Consider the following 16,457-nt stretch of genomic DNA (forward strand, 5'->3'; position numbering starts at 1 on the left):
TCACAAAACAATAAAGAAATAATTGTAAGAAAAAGAAAAATGAAGAAATAAGAAAAAGAACAATAACCAAATATTTAACCCTTTAGTTTTTTTGGAGAGCTTGAAGGAAAAAAAAAAAAAAAGAAAGAAAAGATTGAAATCCAAAACATCAACTCTTTTGTTGTTTGAAGTATGGAATATTGCGACCAAATCCCTACCAATGCAGTTCTAACTAAATTGGAGTTTTTCTTGTGTGTTGGATTCTTGACATTGTTTTCTTCTTTTTTTTGTGCATGCGTGGAACTCTCCGTTCATGTATGTAGAGGAGATTTTTTTTTTTTTTTTTTTTTTTTTTTTTTTTTTGTGGAAGAGAAAAGAAGGGGTTTGTATCAAATAGTAACTAGGTTTTTTTTAAGAGAAAGTTGGGTATTTAAAATCCAAAAACTTTACCTCAAATGTTATTTTTTTATTGATTTTTTATTTCAATATTGAAATTTTGCTAAACTTATCCTATCCTTAAAAAGGAACAACAACTTTAGGGCAACTAAAACCAAATTCAAAAATTTTCTACATTTGTTTTTTTTATCTAACTAAATTGGTTACTTTAACTAAACTAAAATAAAAGTTAAAAAGAGGTAAAAAAAATTAGCATAAAAAGGTGGATAACAATCAAAATTAGATTAAAAAAATTAAGATAAAAATCAATCTAAAAATAAATTAATAGGTGACTGCACATATTATATATCAATTACTCACTTTGATCAAGATGTAAGTACCAAAATGAATTTAGTTTAGTAGTAATGAGATGTGCTCCTTCCATTATTCTTAATGCAAATAATTCAAAGCTACACATAAAATTCAAACAACCATATGGTTTTAAAAAAGAAAAAGAAAAACAAGAATCAAAGTTATTCTTGTTTTAAAAAACGCGTGGGGATAAATGTGTTGCAGAAAGTACTTGTCACAGATATCTATCTTTTTATTATCGATTTGACCAAATAATTTTCAAGATTTCCTATTAATTAAGCGTCCGCCATAATGGAAAATTTTGGTTGAAATCACGAAATTACGGTAAAGGGAAAATTTTAATTTTCTCTCAATTTCTCTACATTTTAATATTGGAAAAAAAAATACATTTTTAATATCTGGATTTTGGGTTTAAATTCTATTTAATTCTTAGGATTCAATAGGTTACATATTTAGTTTTTAAGTTTTGAGCTTGATTTTTATTTAATTCTTAGGATTTAAAATGCTACAATTTTACCTTTGACATTTGAGTTTTGCTTCAATTTGATTCTCATACTCGAGGTTTACATTTTTAACCTCAATTTTTCACTAAATACTCAGTTTCCGTATCTTGGAGTTAATTTATGTTAATAAATTAAAAATCGTTAAAAGAATTATAATTAATTAAGTTTCACTATTTTTATCACTTTTAAAATTAAATTTAAAATTTCACTTCTAATAATCTTTAATTAATTAATAGAAATTGATGTCAATGATTAAAAGTAAGTATTTAATGAAAAATTGAGGTTAAAAATGTAAAATCTTGAAATCCAGAGACTAAATTAAAAAAAAAAAACTCAAATTTCAAGGATAAAATTGTAACATTTTAAACTTAAGGACTAAACTGAAACAAAACTCAAAACTTGATTAAATGTGTAACTTAACTTAGGGACCAAATAGAAACTAAAGCTAAAACCTAGGGATGAACCAAAATATATTATTCCCTTCAATTTTTCAATTTGTTTTTAGCAATTAACTATGCTAGTTCAATAAAAGTTTTCTCGTTTAGCTTCAAAAGTTTTTATTTTCAAAGAAATTACATATTTATTTTTAACTTCATTTAAACCTCTTTTTTTAATTGAATTTTTACATCATGTCATCTTAAAATTGAATTGATGTAAATTTTATTTATTTTACTATCCAAATCTTTCATTTTCAAAAAATCAAAATTGAGAAAAATAATATTTAGTTATTTATTTTTACTTCATTCAAATATTTTCTATTGGATTTTCACATTATTTCACCTCAAAATTGAATTGATGATTTTTTTGTTTCTCTTACCATCCAAAGCTTTTATTTCCAAGAAATCAAAACAGAGACAAATACCATATATTTATTTTTAACTTCATTCAAATCTTTTTCATTGAATTCTCACTTTATCTTCTCTCATGCTCTATCTACTTGTAAAATTTTATGTAGAGTTTTATTTTTCTTTTTTTCATTATGTTGTGTTATGTTTAATGTTATGTTTTTTTGAATCCCTCTTATATAAGTTTAATGTCATGATTTTTCATTTTTATATCCACCTCATTTTCATAAACAATTTACAATTATTTTGTATGCAAATATTTCAATTTCTTTAATTTTGTAATTAATTATCAATATTCGATATTATTTTGTAACTATTTCTTTTTTAAATTTATGCTCTTGTATCGATATTTACACATATACTTTACAATATACATCTAAACGTTATCTTACTTGATAGAAATGATGATTAAAATGGTCAATTATAGTTTAATTCAACCACAATCAAAGTTTCATTATCTAATCATAACAATTTCCATAAATTTTTATATAGTTTTCAAAAATTTCCATGGATATCAATATTTACATTAATATTCCCATAAAATTAGGACCTCAATATTTCCATCCACATTGATATTTTCAATCTCGAGTATCAAATAAATATTAAAATTTTCACGACTCACAAGGACATGCAAAATTCATGATAAATAATTTATTAAAGAAACAATTAAAAAATTAGTACATGGAAAGACATTGACAATGCTCTAGAGAGCAGTCCACGCTAAATATAGGTAACACATTAAATTAAAAACAGTCATAATTGGAAATTTGGAACAAACTTTATGAGTCTCCAATGTTTAATCTTCTGTACTGCTTCTAGAACTTAGCTACTGCAGTAAATAAGGAATGGTAATAGATGGTAAAGTTCACCATTCAACTTCTGTGGTCTGATTGTAATTAGAAGGAGAATAATGACTTGGCCATAGATAGCAACCAAAATCCATGGTCGACTGTCAAAGGAAGTATAGGAAACAAGTCAGTTGATGGTATGTTATTTCTAAATCAGTCAATTGATGACGTAGAAAAATTTTCATCCAATGGTTAATATGGGGTATGAAGATTTTAACCTCCAACTTAAAAAAAAATAGTACATGTCAGTTCAGGTTGTCAAACAAAATATGTTCATCCAATGGTTATATACTTAAATTTGATCCATTACATGTAATGATCAATGCTACACTGGTAAATATATGAAAAAAATATATGGAGAGGTCCAACATTCAAATCAATCTTGCTCTGAGTTCCTTGGTTGCTATACAAAACATAAAGGCCCCCATGAAGTTATACTACATGAATTCCAAATTAAATAAATGGGGAGGTCCAATCTTCAAACCAATCTTCTCTGAATTCCCTGGTTGCTATAAAAATATGAAGGTCCCCCATGAAGTTATACTAAATGAAACCCAAACCATCGCCATTTCAGGAAAGAAACATTAACGGTAAGAATGGCATGTGACTCCAACATATTCTATTACCAGAAATCACTACAGGAGCATTTCCCATTTTCAAATCGATGGAATCGTTGAACGTCCCTAATAATGATTTGCCTCCCAAAAATTAAAGATATAAGCTTTGCAGCATTATGGCAATCTCCACAAATACGGAGATTCTTGACTACCCTTATCGTTGTACCGGGAGGTGTATTTAGGAGCCCGAAAGCCATGGCCAATTTTTCACTGTGATATCTCAGGACAAGTTCTTTCCCTTCCTCTTCCATATCAGCATGATATACTAAAGATGTATCAGGAACATATCCCACCAACTTTATTTCTTTGATTAACTCGTCAAGTGCTCGGCGCAACTCTACTGAAATGCAGTGAACTCCATCTCCAGAGAAGAACTCATGTACTACATTGTTTACCTCTACAGAACTACACCCAGGAACCTTCACCACCCCTCTATCTTTCATCAATTTCCTCAAATGATTCACATCTTCCCATCTTCCTACTCTAGCACACAAGTTCGATAATATAACATAATCCCCTCCATGGGAGTCATCTAATTCAAAAATTCTTTCGGTAACCCGCTTTGCCATGTCCACATTACCATGGGTGCTGCAAGCAGATAACAAGGTGCGCCAGAGTACAGGCGTGGGCTTAATTTCCAATTCATCTATGAAGTTATAAGCCTCATCTAAACGACCTGTTCGACCAAGCAAATCCACCATACACCCATAATGCTTGATCCCTGGAGTTATTCCATAGTTTTTAGACATGTTATAGAAATACTCTCTACCTTGTTCTACGAGCCCAGCATGACTACAAGCATACAAAAGCCCCAAAAAAGTGATCTCATCGGGTCGAACTCCTGTCCTCTTCATCTCTTCAAACATTGAGATAGCTTTCAAACCATCCCCATGAGTTGCAAATGCAACTATCATTGCAGACCAAGCTTGTGTATCTCTCACACGCATGCCCTCAAAGATAGAAATAGCATCAGCTAGACTTCCACATTTCGCAAACATATCTATAAGTGCAGTGTTCACCTTCACATATTTATCAAACCCTTTCTTCTTAACATATTCATGAATCCACCTTCCCAGGTCTAGTGCTCCCAACAGAGCACATGACATAATTATACTAAGCATAGTAACATCAGTAGGCTCAAGATGACTCGCTTGCAATTCTCTAAACAAAGACAATGCCTCATTAGGCTGACTACTTCGAGCATAACCCGTGATAATTGCATTATAGCTAACAATACATGGCTGCTCTATTTCATCAAACACTCCACGCGCAGCATTCATGTCATTGCACTCCGCATACATATTTATGAGGGTTGGGCATATGTAAATATTATGATTCAGTCCAAGTTTAATAGCAAAACAATGCAACTCCATACCTTGTTTGAAGGCCTTAGAACTCGCACACGCCTTGAGAAGGGACGAGAATGTGTAGTCATCAGGAAGAAGGCCAGAGGAAAGGACTTTAGCAAAAAGAGAAAAAGCAAGATTTGGAGAGTTAGAGCGAGCATAACCACGTGCCATTATGTTAAAGAGGACAATATCCTTGTCAGAAATTTGATCGAACAGATGGTGGGCATAGTCCATGGACGAAGTTGTGGGGTTGCGTGTGCAGATATTAATGAGCTTGGTGAGAACAGAGACGTCATTCTGAAGATTGGTTTTGATGGTATAGGCTTGAATTTGCTTGAGCTCCCTGAGAGATGTACATTTGGACAAAAGAGAAAGAGGGTGGGGTTGATTTATGAATTCATTATTGGAAAAGGTGGAGCTTGGTTTCGTGAGAGTGAATTGGCAAGTTGGAATACAGGAGACAGTCATTTCAATACTTAATAATTAAACTCTTACAAGATACAGTGGGTTGCAGAGAACAAGAATGCGAAAAAAAGAGCACAGGTACAACTAGGAATGTAAATTATCTCAACTTCTAAACAACTTGAAAAAAATTCCGGCCATGGAAGTGAGGAAGCATATCCAAAATGAAATAAGTTAAGGAAAAGACGGCGTTCCAGAGTAATAAAAGTAGTAGAAACGAGAGCCGGATGAAGCTTCAGTGAAGAAGATAATGATTCAAGCAAGGTCAGAGAGAGAAATTTTTTCACCTTGAAAATTCCAAAGGGATTGTCTGTTGAGGAAGGGAAGAAAAGAAGAGCGACCACTCTTACCGGAAAATTTGGTTGCGTATTTTACCGCCACAAATTGTTGGCGAAACCCCCATCTTCAAGAACCAAGCAAAATTTCCTTTCGCAAATTTCACTCTTTGGCGTGCCTTTTTCTGGATAGACGGTTTAGACTAACGTTTTCTTTTCTTTTCTTTTCTTTTCCCTTTTTCTTTGAAAAATACGTTTTTACATTTTACATTTAGTTTCTATTTCTTCTATTTCATCTATAGTTACAAAATATTCTTCATTTAATCCTTAATTTTAATTTAGTCTTTAAATTTTAAAATATTATAATTTTATCTTATATATTTGAGTCTGATTTAATTTGATCTTTAGATTTCAAAATTTTTACTTTTAATCTCGAATTTTCATTAAATATTTTTACTATGTTAAAAAATTTAAAATAATTAATATAATTATAAATAATTATGTTTCACTAATTTTCATTGCGTTAAAATTTCACTAGATAATTATTTTAAATTAATTAAGAGATATTGACGTCAATAATTGGAATTGAGTATTTAATGAAAAACTGAAATTAAAAATGTAAAATCTTAAAACCAATGAACCAAATTGAAATAAGACTCAAATCTCGAGGGTAAAATCATTTTTAGACTTAGGGACTAAATTGATCTCAAACTCACAACTTAAGAATTAAATATATAACATTTTGAAACAACCAATTAGAAACTAAATCCAAAACCTATGGATAAAAAAATATTATTTTTCTTTTTATTTATTTATTTATTAATAATTACTACTACGACTACTACGACTATGACTACCACTACTACTACCACTACCACTACCATTACTACTACTACCACTACCACTACCACTACTACCACTACCAATACGACTACTACGACTGTTACTACTACTACTACCACTACTACTACTACCACTATTAGTCACGACGACGACCACTACGACCACAGCGACTACTATGACCACTACTACTGCGACTACTACGACTACCACTACGACTACTACTGCGACTACTACGACTACCACTACGACTACTACTGCGACTACTACGACTACCACTACGACTACTACAACTACCACTACTACGACTACGACTACGACTACTACGACTACCACCACCACGACTACGACTACCACGACCACCACTACTACAATCACTACTACTACTACTACTACTACGACTACTACGACGACGACTACTACTAGAAATTAAAAATTAAAAATTCTATTGAGCACAAAATTCAAATTTATATCTTAAAAACCTATTAATTTTAAATTTACAAAATTATCATATTTACAAATTATTCTCGTAGGTTACATATGCAATCAATAGAATTATGTTTTGTTTATTTATTATGGTTGTTTTCAAATATAGGAAAGCGAACAAAAAAATATATAAATGTAGTAAAATTTCACGGTCCATATGTAAAAGACTGTGATAGACTACGATAGATTTAGTATGTGTGTCTATATGATGATAGACACAAATAATATTCTATCACAATAAGCAAATAGAAGGTAATATTTTGCTAGTATTTGTAAATATTTTCAACCGTTTTATCATTTAAAATAAATTTTTTATTTGTTATTTGGTAAATTTGAAAACTGAAGATTGAAATACCGAGGCAGAAATGTTGTTGAAACTAAGTTTTAATGAACATAAAAGGATAAAAGTAAAATAATGAGGAGAAGATGTGTACATTGAAATAGTTTAGGAGAAGGGGGAAGAAACATGAATCAAAGTGATTAATTTTATTAGCAAGCAAATGATTGCTGGTTATAATCCATAAAGCTAAACATAAGGGATAATTAGCGAATGAAATTACAAGGGAATTAAAAAAAAATGTAAAATTAATGTAGCTAGAAATGAATTAAAGCGATTAAATTAAAACTTGGGGAATTGGATAGTGGAAGGACATTTTGGCTTGGGAAGAATTGGACATTTGATGAACTGAGAACCAGAAGTATCAACACATAAATAAATTTGGTAAAGTTGAGCATTGCCAGCTGAATTTTTATTACATTGAATCCCAGGAGTAAACCCAATCCCTTCTTCTATGGCATTTCTTACGCTCTCCAAACTGTAAAACTCATCATTTGCTTCAATTCCTGCAATTTAATTGACATGGTTAAGTCAAAATGTTATGTTAAAATTTGTAGAGTTTTCATGTGAACAAAAAATTAAAATATGTTTTGTAATAGTTGAGGTAGGTACAAATTCCATTCGTTGCAACCCACGAGATTTGACAGGTTCAAGTGTCAAAAGGGAAAAAGAGTTGTTCTAGGACTTGATAGTCGAGGTAAGAGACGACTCAACCCCCAAATGAGATCCGACGACTGACCTCCCAATTGACACAATCAAAGTCCATATACAAATATTTGGGCAAATTTGTCAAGAACGATCAAGGTTATATATAAGGAAACACCCCAAACCACAAAGAGGTATGCAAGATCCCTTACTCGATTCGATACCAACTTAAATATCAGAGTCTGTTGGGACAAGCATCACACCGATATTGAGATTTTGTTTTGGAATGATCTTGAACAGAATCCCACGCCAACATATTTTTATGATTTTGTCATTCCTTTAAGAGAATTTCTATTCTTTGCCACCTTAAAAACTTAAAAACTAATGGATGACTATAAAGCTAAGGGCAGCCATTTTTCATACATAGTGGAAAGAAAAAAAAAATCAAATTTTTAAAACAAAAATTGTTATGTGGTAGATGTTGATTGGGTACTGTCTGGGCTGCCTCCATCCAAATTTTTAATGAGAGGAAATGAGAAAAAAAAAACTCTAAAATACTATTTAAATCACTAAACACAATTGACTCGAAAGCTATGGTAAATTTAATCATCAAATCGTACCCGCATTATTAAGGAGTTTGAGGAGATTGGCCTTCTCCTTGAGTTTAACAGCTGCTTCAAAATATTCTCTCTGGTCTAGTTCGGACTCAGAGCACGTGCCATGCTTCTCCCATTCGTGTGACCAAAATCTTAACCCATTGCTGCTTGGACAACTCAATGATGGCCAATGCTTTTCCATGCTGCTTAATACATCTGAAATCTAATAACATGGATAAATTATCACTATATAGTCCATAATCATACTATATACTCACTCGTTGGATCTTGTGCTAATTAATTCGATTACATTACCTGGGTTCGGTCGAAAACGCTATTGTGATCGCAGTTGGACGGGTAGCTTCCATCTTTGTAATTAGGCCAAAGGCCATGAATACCAAAATCTGCAGCAGGCCTTCCTGTTTTAGGATAGCAACACCGTTGTTGCTTTGTATCGCAATATGCTCCCGGCCACTACAAAAATACATAGTAATTAATTAAATTATTTTTTTCATTAATTCACAGAAGAAAAATAATTATAAAGATAGAATTTAATTTAACTGACCTGCTGAACAAAGTAGAAGAAATCGAAATCCTGAGAAAGACAAAGCTGGGATGATAGATATTGCAAGAGGAGAAGCTTGAATATGAAGATTGAGTAGTTGGGTTTCATGTTTGTTTTGTTTGAGTTTCAAGGAATGATAATAATATCCAACTTTTTATAGGCCAAAAAGATGGGTGATAAAATTGGTTAAAATATGCCTTTTTTGTGCTTATACGACAACATATTATGATCGATTGCGTCAAGTTATGGTTTTTTAATTCTTTAAATCTCCGTCTTCTCTATATATTATTGTTTGAAATTTTAGATCACTTCCTTGCATTAATCTTTAAGTTGTGACAAACATTGTGAATGGACGACGTGTAAAACTATTTCATTTAAGAACTCGTTTGGATTGATTATAAAAAAATGTTTTTAAAAAAATTCATTCTATTCCAATATTTTTGATAAAAAAATGTTTAAAATATACGTTATATTTGAGTAGTGGTCAAATATTCAAATCTATTTCAAAATAGCTCATTTATTTAAATTAGCATCTGGCGCATTATATATCTCTAACTCCAATACTTCATTCTGAGACCAGATAAATTAATGGGTTATTTTTTTAATTAAAAAAACCAATCAAAAATTTGAAGAGACTTTATTAGTATAAGACCACCTTGTGCGGTGGTGTGTCCTTTAATAATTTTTTTATGCACTTGGGAAATAAATTAATTATTTAATAAAACAATTTATATTATTAGATTTTGGAGCTGTATTTGTTAAAACCTTAATGTATGCATTTTATTAGTGTTTTATAACTATTTTTTAAATTAAATTCCATTAGAATAAAACCTTCAAAATAATAAGAAAAATAGTATCTGTCGTTTCTTCCCTAAATATAAGTAGAGGAAAAACAGAGAAGCTAAAAAACTTGTATCAATGAAAAGCTTTTACTACTCTATTTAATTCCAGTATTTCACTATAATATCAAATTAATATATACAATTAAAGAAATCTAGTTATGCAAGTGTGGAAATTATGATCTAGAGATCTAAATTAATTTTCTTATAAAAAATGAGGGCTAAAATAGTTTGAAACTTTTAGTGACACAATTCTCAAAGTTTATAGATATAAATTGATTCAGATCTATAATTAATGATCTATAAGAAATATTTTATATTTTGTTTTTTAATACATTGGTTTTTATAGTACAATATGAGATGAGAAAATTCGAATGATAAACAACCTTTTACTTATTAACACATACTAGATGTCGATTAAATCAGGTTCATTTTAACAATACCGAACTATGTTTATTTTTAAGTACTTTCGTCGTATTGTCGTAGTTAAAAGTAAAATTTGAATAAATAGTTGGTTTAGAGCATAGTTCTTATCTTAAACGTGGAATTTGGTATGTTCGTGCAAGTCAATCTTACAAAGGTTGGCCACCTACTCCGAACTTTAAACTAATAATAAAGGAGTTCCTCTAATTTTTGCTTACCTCATCTATTTATTTTTATTGGACATGTTTTAGTTATGATAAAAAAAGGATTTTTTAAAATAATATTTTTTAATATATAATGACAAAAATAGGTAAGATGGAAACTTTTTCTAAGAATACGTGTTTGGCGAAACTATTGACAAAATTGGAGTAGTGAAATCATGTACGGGGTACACGATTGCCATGTGGCAGACTCGTGTACCACCGTTTAATCCAGTCAGCACCACGTCGGTTGACTAGTTGATCGGTCAGATGCAAATTCGTGGACCCGGTCCAAGATTTGCTTTTTTTTTTTTTCTTTTCTTTTTTTTAAGTGTGTTGACTATTTTTTTTAATTGGAGATGTACAATAATATTAAGACTTTAGGAATGGGTCCACAAATTTCTTCATTATTAAATTTAATTATATATTTAATCTACAATAAAAATATAATTATCTTGCACTCATATTAAAAAAAAAGTCATGATATTAAAGAATATTTACAATTAGTTCTTTAATTTATAATTTGAAAATGAAAGTTTACATGAAATTTAAAAACGACCCCCTTGGCCCTTACCCCTCATGGAGTTGTCTTTGTGTCCCTCTAAATTAGGTTCACCCTATTGTCGCTTCGTCTACGACCTGTCTCTTATACACATCTAGATGTGTATAAGAGACAGTCTTTGATCGGTGTCAGCAACATTGAGTCGGCTTGTTTGTTGAATAATACCTTCTACGCTGACCAATGTTTGCTGACACATTGAACCCAAGTCTGGTAAGTTATTCTGCACTGAATATTGTTGAACATCGCTGATAAAATTATTCTGTACAATAAAAAAAAAATATTAAACAATATTCATATCATATATATGGAAAATGTCTGATTTTAAATCTCTTACCATGCAGTAATAGTAAACGCCGTCAGGTGTGATAAATCGCCTCGTGATTGAATTGTACCAGGAAAAATAGTCGTCTGATACAGTTGGCCCATTTGTTAATTCTCCCTGTGCACAACGATCATGTCGTCCATGCCAGTAGGATAAATATTCCACATGGATTCGATGCAAGAATGCCCTTATGTCTATCAGAAATCAAGCAAATACCCTCTCTTTGGGTAATATATTCATGACCAACTGGACAAATTTTCACCTTCAACAATAGCAAAAGTAAGGGGAAATATATATCCGTTTGCATCAATAAATAAGACGGTCAATAATTTTCTCTTATACTTTCCGTAGAGATGAGTTCCATCAATATGGATTAATGGCCTACAATGTTTGAACCCTTCTTTTGCAGGACCAAAAGACCAAAAAAATCGTCCAAAAATAGTTGTACCGGGCACATCAGAGGGAAGAAAAAATCAATCTGTTCGTGTTCTGGATTGTAATGAACAAGAGCACTCAACCAATATGGAAGCTTTAAATATGATTTCTCCCAATCACCCAACACAACAATAACGATTTTCTCTTGGCTTGCCACACCCGTCTATAATTAACATTATAGCCATATTATTTTTTAATTGCTTCTTGGAGTAGGGCCACAGGTACTCCAGGATCAGCTCTAATCAAATTTTGAATTTCAATACTCATAAAATTTGAATCAAGCTATGAATGATCCTGTGTCAATTCTGAAAACAAACATGAGTGTTCATCTTGAAGTTTGGTGATTTCGAACATCCCATGAGTTTTATGCCGATATGCCCATAACCTCCAAGCACAACCATCACTCCATGATTTACATCTGACATACCAAAGATCTTGATTTGATTTCACTACAACAATTTCGTAATGCTCTGTCACAATACTTTTTTATAGCAAGTTGTAATTTCCCAATCTATTTAGGTGAACATATCCGACTACCAACTAAAGATCATGTTCCCCACTACCGTCGTTTCAAAATAATTCATCAACTTCAATGTCAATGTCACCATTTCCATCATTTTCAGGTTCAAGAACAACTAAATCTTTAGAACGCATCGACATATTTATATGATTTTTTCAAATGTTATAGTTGACAAAAAAATATGTTAATATGTCAACTCAACAAAATCCAATTTCTAAGTTCAACATATAAGATCTAAATATTATACATTTAAATCAGCCCAAATCTAAGATCCATAAACTATACATTTAAATCAGCCCAAATAAAAACAAAATAATATATCCATGAATCATACATTTAATGCAGCCCAAATGCAAACAAAATAATATATATATGAACCAATCTTCATTTTTATAAATATATACATATATTTCTATATTCAACCCAACAAATACATAATCATCCAACGAATTAATCGTAAAAAAAATAGCCCAACAAATACAAACATAAGAACAATAGCCCAACAAAATCTAATTTCTAAGACAAAATCAGCCCAACAAATAGACAAATATATACATATATTTATAGATTCAACCCAACAAATAAATCATGGATCCATAAATTACACATTAAGTTCAGCCCAAATGCAAACAAAATGATATATAAGGAAGATTATATATTGGAAACAACGTAGGGAAATAATTTTACTATAGAAGCGTTCAGACGATTTTGAATGGACGAACAAATGGAGGATGATTTCAGACAATTTTGGACGGATGAACACATGGAGGCAAAATGATACGTTTAGATGCACAAGACGGAAGCAAAATGAGGAAGATTTCGGATGATTTTGAACAGAGAAGATGAAACAAAAAGAGGCAGAAGATGATTTTGGACGAAAAAGGTAGAAGCGCTCGGATGAGGAAGAAGAAGAGGAGCGACGCGGTTTAATGGAGGAGGAAGTCGTGTATTGGGTACACGACTTAAGGTAATCATGTACCAGGTACACAAATACCTCAGTCAATGCTGTATGACTACCACGACAGATTGTGCGTGCCAGATCGACAGGAACTCGTGTACCCAGTACACGATTTAGGGCTAATCGTGTACTAGGTACACGATTAAGGTGTAATCGTGTACCAGGTACACGATTTAAAAACCTATTTTTGACAATACTTTCACTCCTACCCTATTTTTGTCATTATATATTAAAAAACATTATTTTAAAAAAAAAAATTCCAAAAAAGGTGAATTTCATAATTAAAACGTTTTTTTTTTCAAAGGAAAATTTTGAGTGGTATATATGTATAAACTGCATGTATATTTGTAGGTTGGATGTGTAAACCTCCTTCCTTTTTTCCTCCACTTAAGCTTAAGAATCACTAAACAAACACTTCATTGGGCCGTGGGTTGGAATTTTGGAAGGTAAGATTTTGTTGATAGAAAAATGTTGCAATGTAAAGTTGGGACACATAGTATATTGGTGTTGAAATTTGATTAGGTGTTCAAACTATGCATTGAACTTAGGAGAAATTTATAGGAGTGAGGCATGTATTAGGACTAGGAGGTGAAGAGAAGGAGGAGTCAAATTGGTTAAGTGTTGAAAATAAGGGTTGGACACATGGTTCATTGAAGAATTGGAAAATTGGCAAAGTGTTAGTAGGAAAGGAGTAGGACTTCATCTTTGTTGGGAGCATGGACAAGTTCAACTCATCATCCTAAGGTTGGAAGCATAGTCGAGAAGTTTTAGACTCATACCTTATAGATAAAGGAAATACTCATCTAGAGAGCTTGAGCCAATGCAATACATTACCATAATGTACCTCTTGGAGCATTGGAACACATGCTTTGGTCAAGGAAAAGGCCACCTGAATGCATGCTAGGTCAAAGAGACCATCTTGGATGCATCTAGGGAGCTTGGTTGGACATATGAGTGGATACAAGGGTTGAAATCTTGAGGGTTGAGAGTTAACTACATGTTGGATGCATGGTAGGGCAATTTGGACGCATAGGGACTATAAGGATACATGGTCGAGTACTTTGATCACTTGATCTCAAAAGATTGATCTTGGTTATATCACTTAAAGCAAGAAAAACATCTTGAACACATAGTAAAAGTTTATTAGATGCATGGTTGACTAGGATGACGGATTTGGCTAAGTGTTGGATAACACATAAGTAGGTTTAACTCATCGAATTTGAAAACTACCTAAGGAATTATGCCTTTTAGTAACAATACACTTGGATGCATAGAAGGACCACATGGGATGCATAGAAGAGCTATGCTTGGACGCATACTTGGAAAGTAATGAGGGTGAGTGAGCTTGAACACTTAGGAAAATAAAAAAGGGAGAAACCATGCGTAGAGAGGGAGACAATGAATGGAATCGATTTCTCGACGGAAGCGTGTGAATGTCATACGATTTTAATTTCAATTCGAAACAAATATGAAAATATAGAGAAGAACAAGAAACAATATTTCACAGGATAAACTTTCACATAATTAGTATGCTTTAAAGAGGAGATGGAAGAGAAGAAGACACTACTCACCCTTGTAGAAAATTATTCTTCACGTACTCTTCTCTAATGGTCACGAAGACGGCAACGAACACTTCTCTGAACAATACCACTAGGGCTTCCTCGCTATTCTCAAGGATCTCAAGTCTCGGATTTGTGGGCTCTGAATTGATTTTGGTAGAGAAGAATTCTTTGTGAGGGAGAAGGAGTTTTTGCAGAGAAAGAAAAAATTATGAGTAAAACTTCAAAGAGGGAGTCACTCTCTCAAATTTCCCCAGTCTCTGCCAAAAAGAAGAACTCATTTGTTCGTGTGTGAGAGCATGAGTTTGGGGAGGGGGGGGGGTGTAACTCCCTCCACTACACGTGATAACTCCCATTGGGCTGTCTCTTATACACATCTAGATGTGTATAAGAGACAGGTGTAACTCCCTCCACTACACGTGATAACTCCCATTGGGCGTTATCAAATAAATTTAATTTAATTTAATTTATAATTAAAAAAATTTAATTAAAATTAAACTAAGAAAATATATGTATTAAATCTCATTTAATATATATCAATAATTAATTAACATTTGATTAATTAAATTAAATATCATATATTTAATTTATTATTTGAATCATTTTCAAATAGAGCTTTCTCACATAACCTATAGTTTAATATTAATCTCATTCATATTAATTTTAACCTATGAATCTTATTCATAAAATTATTATTTGAATCTCATTCAAATATTTTTCTCCCATATAATAAAGTATAATTTTATATCTCATACAAAATTAACTTTATATTATAATGGATCAATATACTTTATCTAATTGTATCTTATACAATTAATTCCCTAATTCAATTTGAACAATTCAAATTGATAAAAAAGAACTGAGTCTTGTATTATCCTTAATGAGCTAGCAAGGGAACCTAATGGACCTACAGATTGAAGTTTCAATGATACGAGATTAATTGATTAAACTCTTTAATCAAATTAATCAACATTCATTAACTATTAGTCACTCCACTAAAGATCGACAGCTGCACTCTTTGCATTGTAGATATATTTCTATATCTATTGAATATAACCAATCAACAACCCGTTGACCCTCAAATTGCTCGAAGTGTAACTGGGTCAAAATTACCGTTTTATTCTTGTAGTTACACCTAACTTCTTAAGTACCACTGATCCCTCTAATGAGCAATTAGTCATAGTCCCACTGTAACTAGACCCCTCTCTGGTTAGTGAGAGGGTGAGGGCCTCCATTGTTTAAGACCCGGAATCATCCCTTAAGGGGACAATTCATTTACTTGCCCTAATAAGAGAAGGAGTGAATTCCATCTTATGCAGTTGAGTTCCCAGCTCCCCACTCAAACGAATCCCAGAAATGGTAGGCTTATTGAGTCGACGAATCTGATCACTCTCATCCATACAAATCAAAGGATCACCTTTATAAGCAGAAGTTCACAACTCACTCAGGATTAAAGTCAAATCACTTATGGTTATCCTAGTAAACTGTAAGTCTCTTTTAGCAACGGTGTTATAATAATCATTTCGTCGTCCAGTCTTATACAAA

General features: G+C 31.9%; 3 protein-coding genes across 3 annotated transcripts; 1 reads left to right on the forward strand and 2 right to left on the reverse strand.

Annotated features, from left to right (window-relative positions):
- Nucleotides 1-3,177: 3,177 nt before the first annotated feature.
- On the reverse strand, nt 3,178-5,832 carry LOC120081936 (pentatricopeptide repeat-containing protein At2g02980, chloroplastic). The gene has a single exon (XM_039037121.1). It carries the CDS (start codon nt 5,354-5,356, stop codon nt 3,545-3,547), a length of 1,812 nt encoding a protein of 603 aa, XP_038893049.1. The 5' UTR covers nt 5,357-5,832; the 3' UTR covers nt 3,178-3,544.
- Nucleotides 5,833-6,474: 642 nt separating this feature from the next.
- On the forward strand, nt 6,475-6,891 carry LOC120081108 (DNA-directed RNA polymerase subunit beta'-like). Its single transcript, XM_039035781.1, has one exon. The coding sequence runs from the start codon at nt 6,475-6,477 to the stop codon at nt 6,889-6,891; it is 417 nt and encodes a 138-aa protein (XP_038891709.1).
- Nucleotides 6,892-7,418: 527 nt separating this feature from the next.
- On the reverse strand, nt 7,419-9,216 carry LOC120081918 (ribonuclease 3-like). Its single transcript, XM_039037099.1, has 4 exons — nt 9,095-9,216; nt 8,845-9,003; nt 8,554-8,752; nt 7,419-7,794 (listed from the first exon to the last, which is right to left on the reverse strand). Exons 1-4 carry the CDS (start codon nt 9,200-9,202, stop codon nt 7,571-7,573), a joined length of 690 nt encoding a protein of 229 aa, XP_038893027.1. The 5' UTR covers nt 9,203-9,216; the 3' UTR covers nt 7,419-7,570.
- Nucleotides 9,217-16,457: the final 7,241 nt, after the last annotated feature.

Source organism: Benincasa hispida, chromosome 7 (genome assembly GCF_009727055.1).
Source record: "Benincasa hispida cultivar B227 chromosome 7, ASM972705v1, whole genome shotgun sequence".
Classification (NCBI taxonomy): Eukaryota; Viridiplantae; Streptophyta; class Magnoliopsida; order Cucurbitales; family Cucurbitaceae; genus Benincasa; species Benincasa hispida.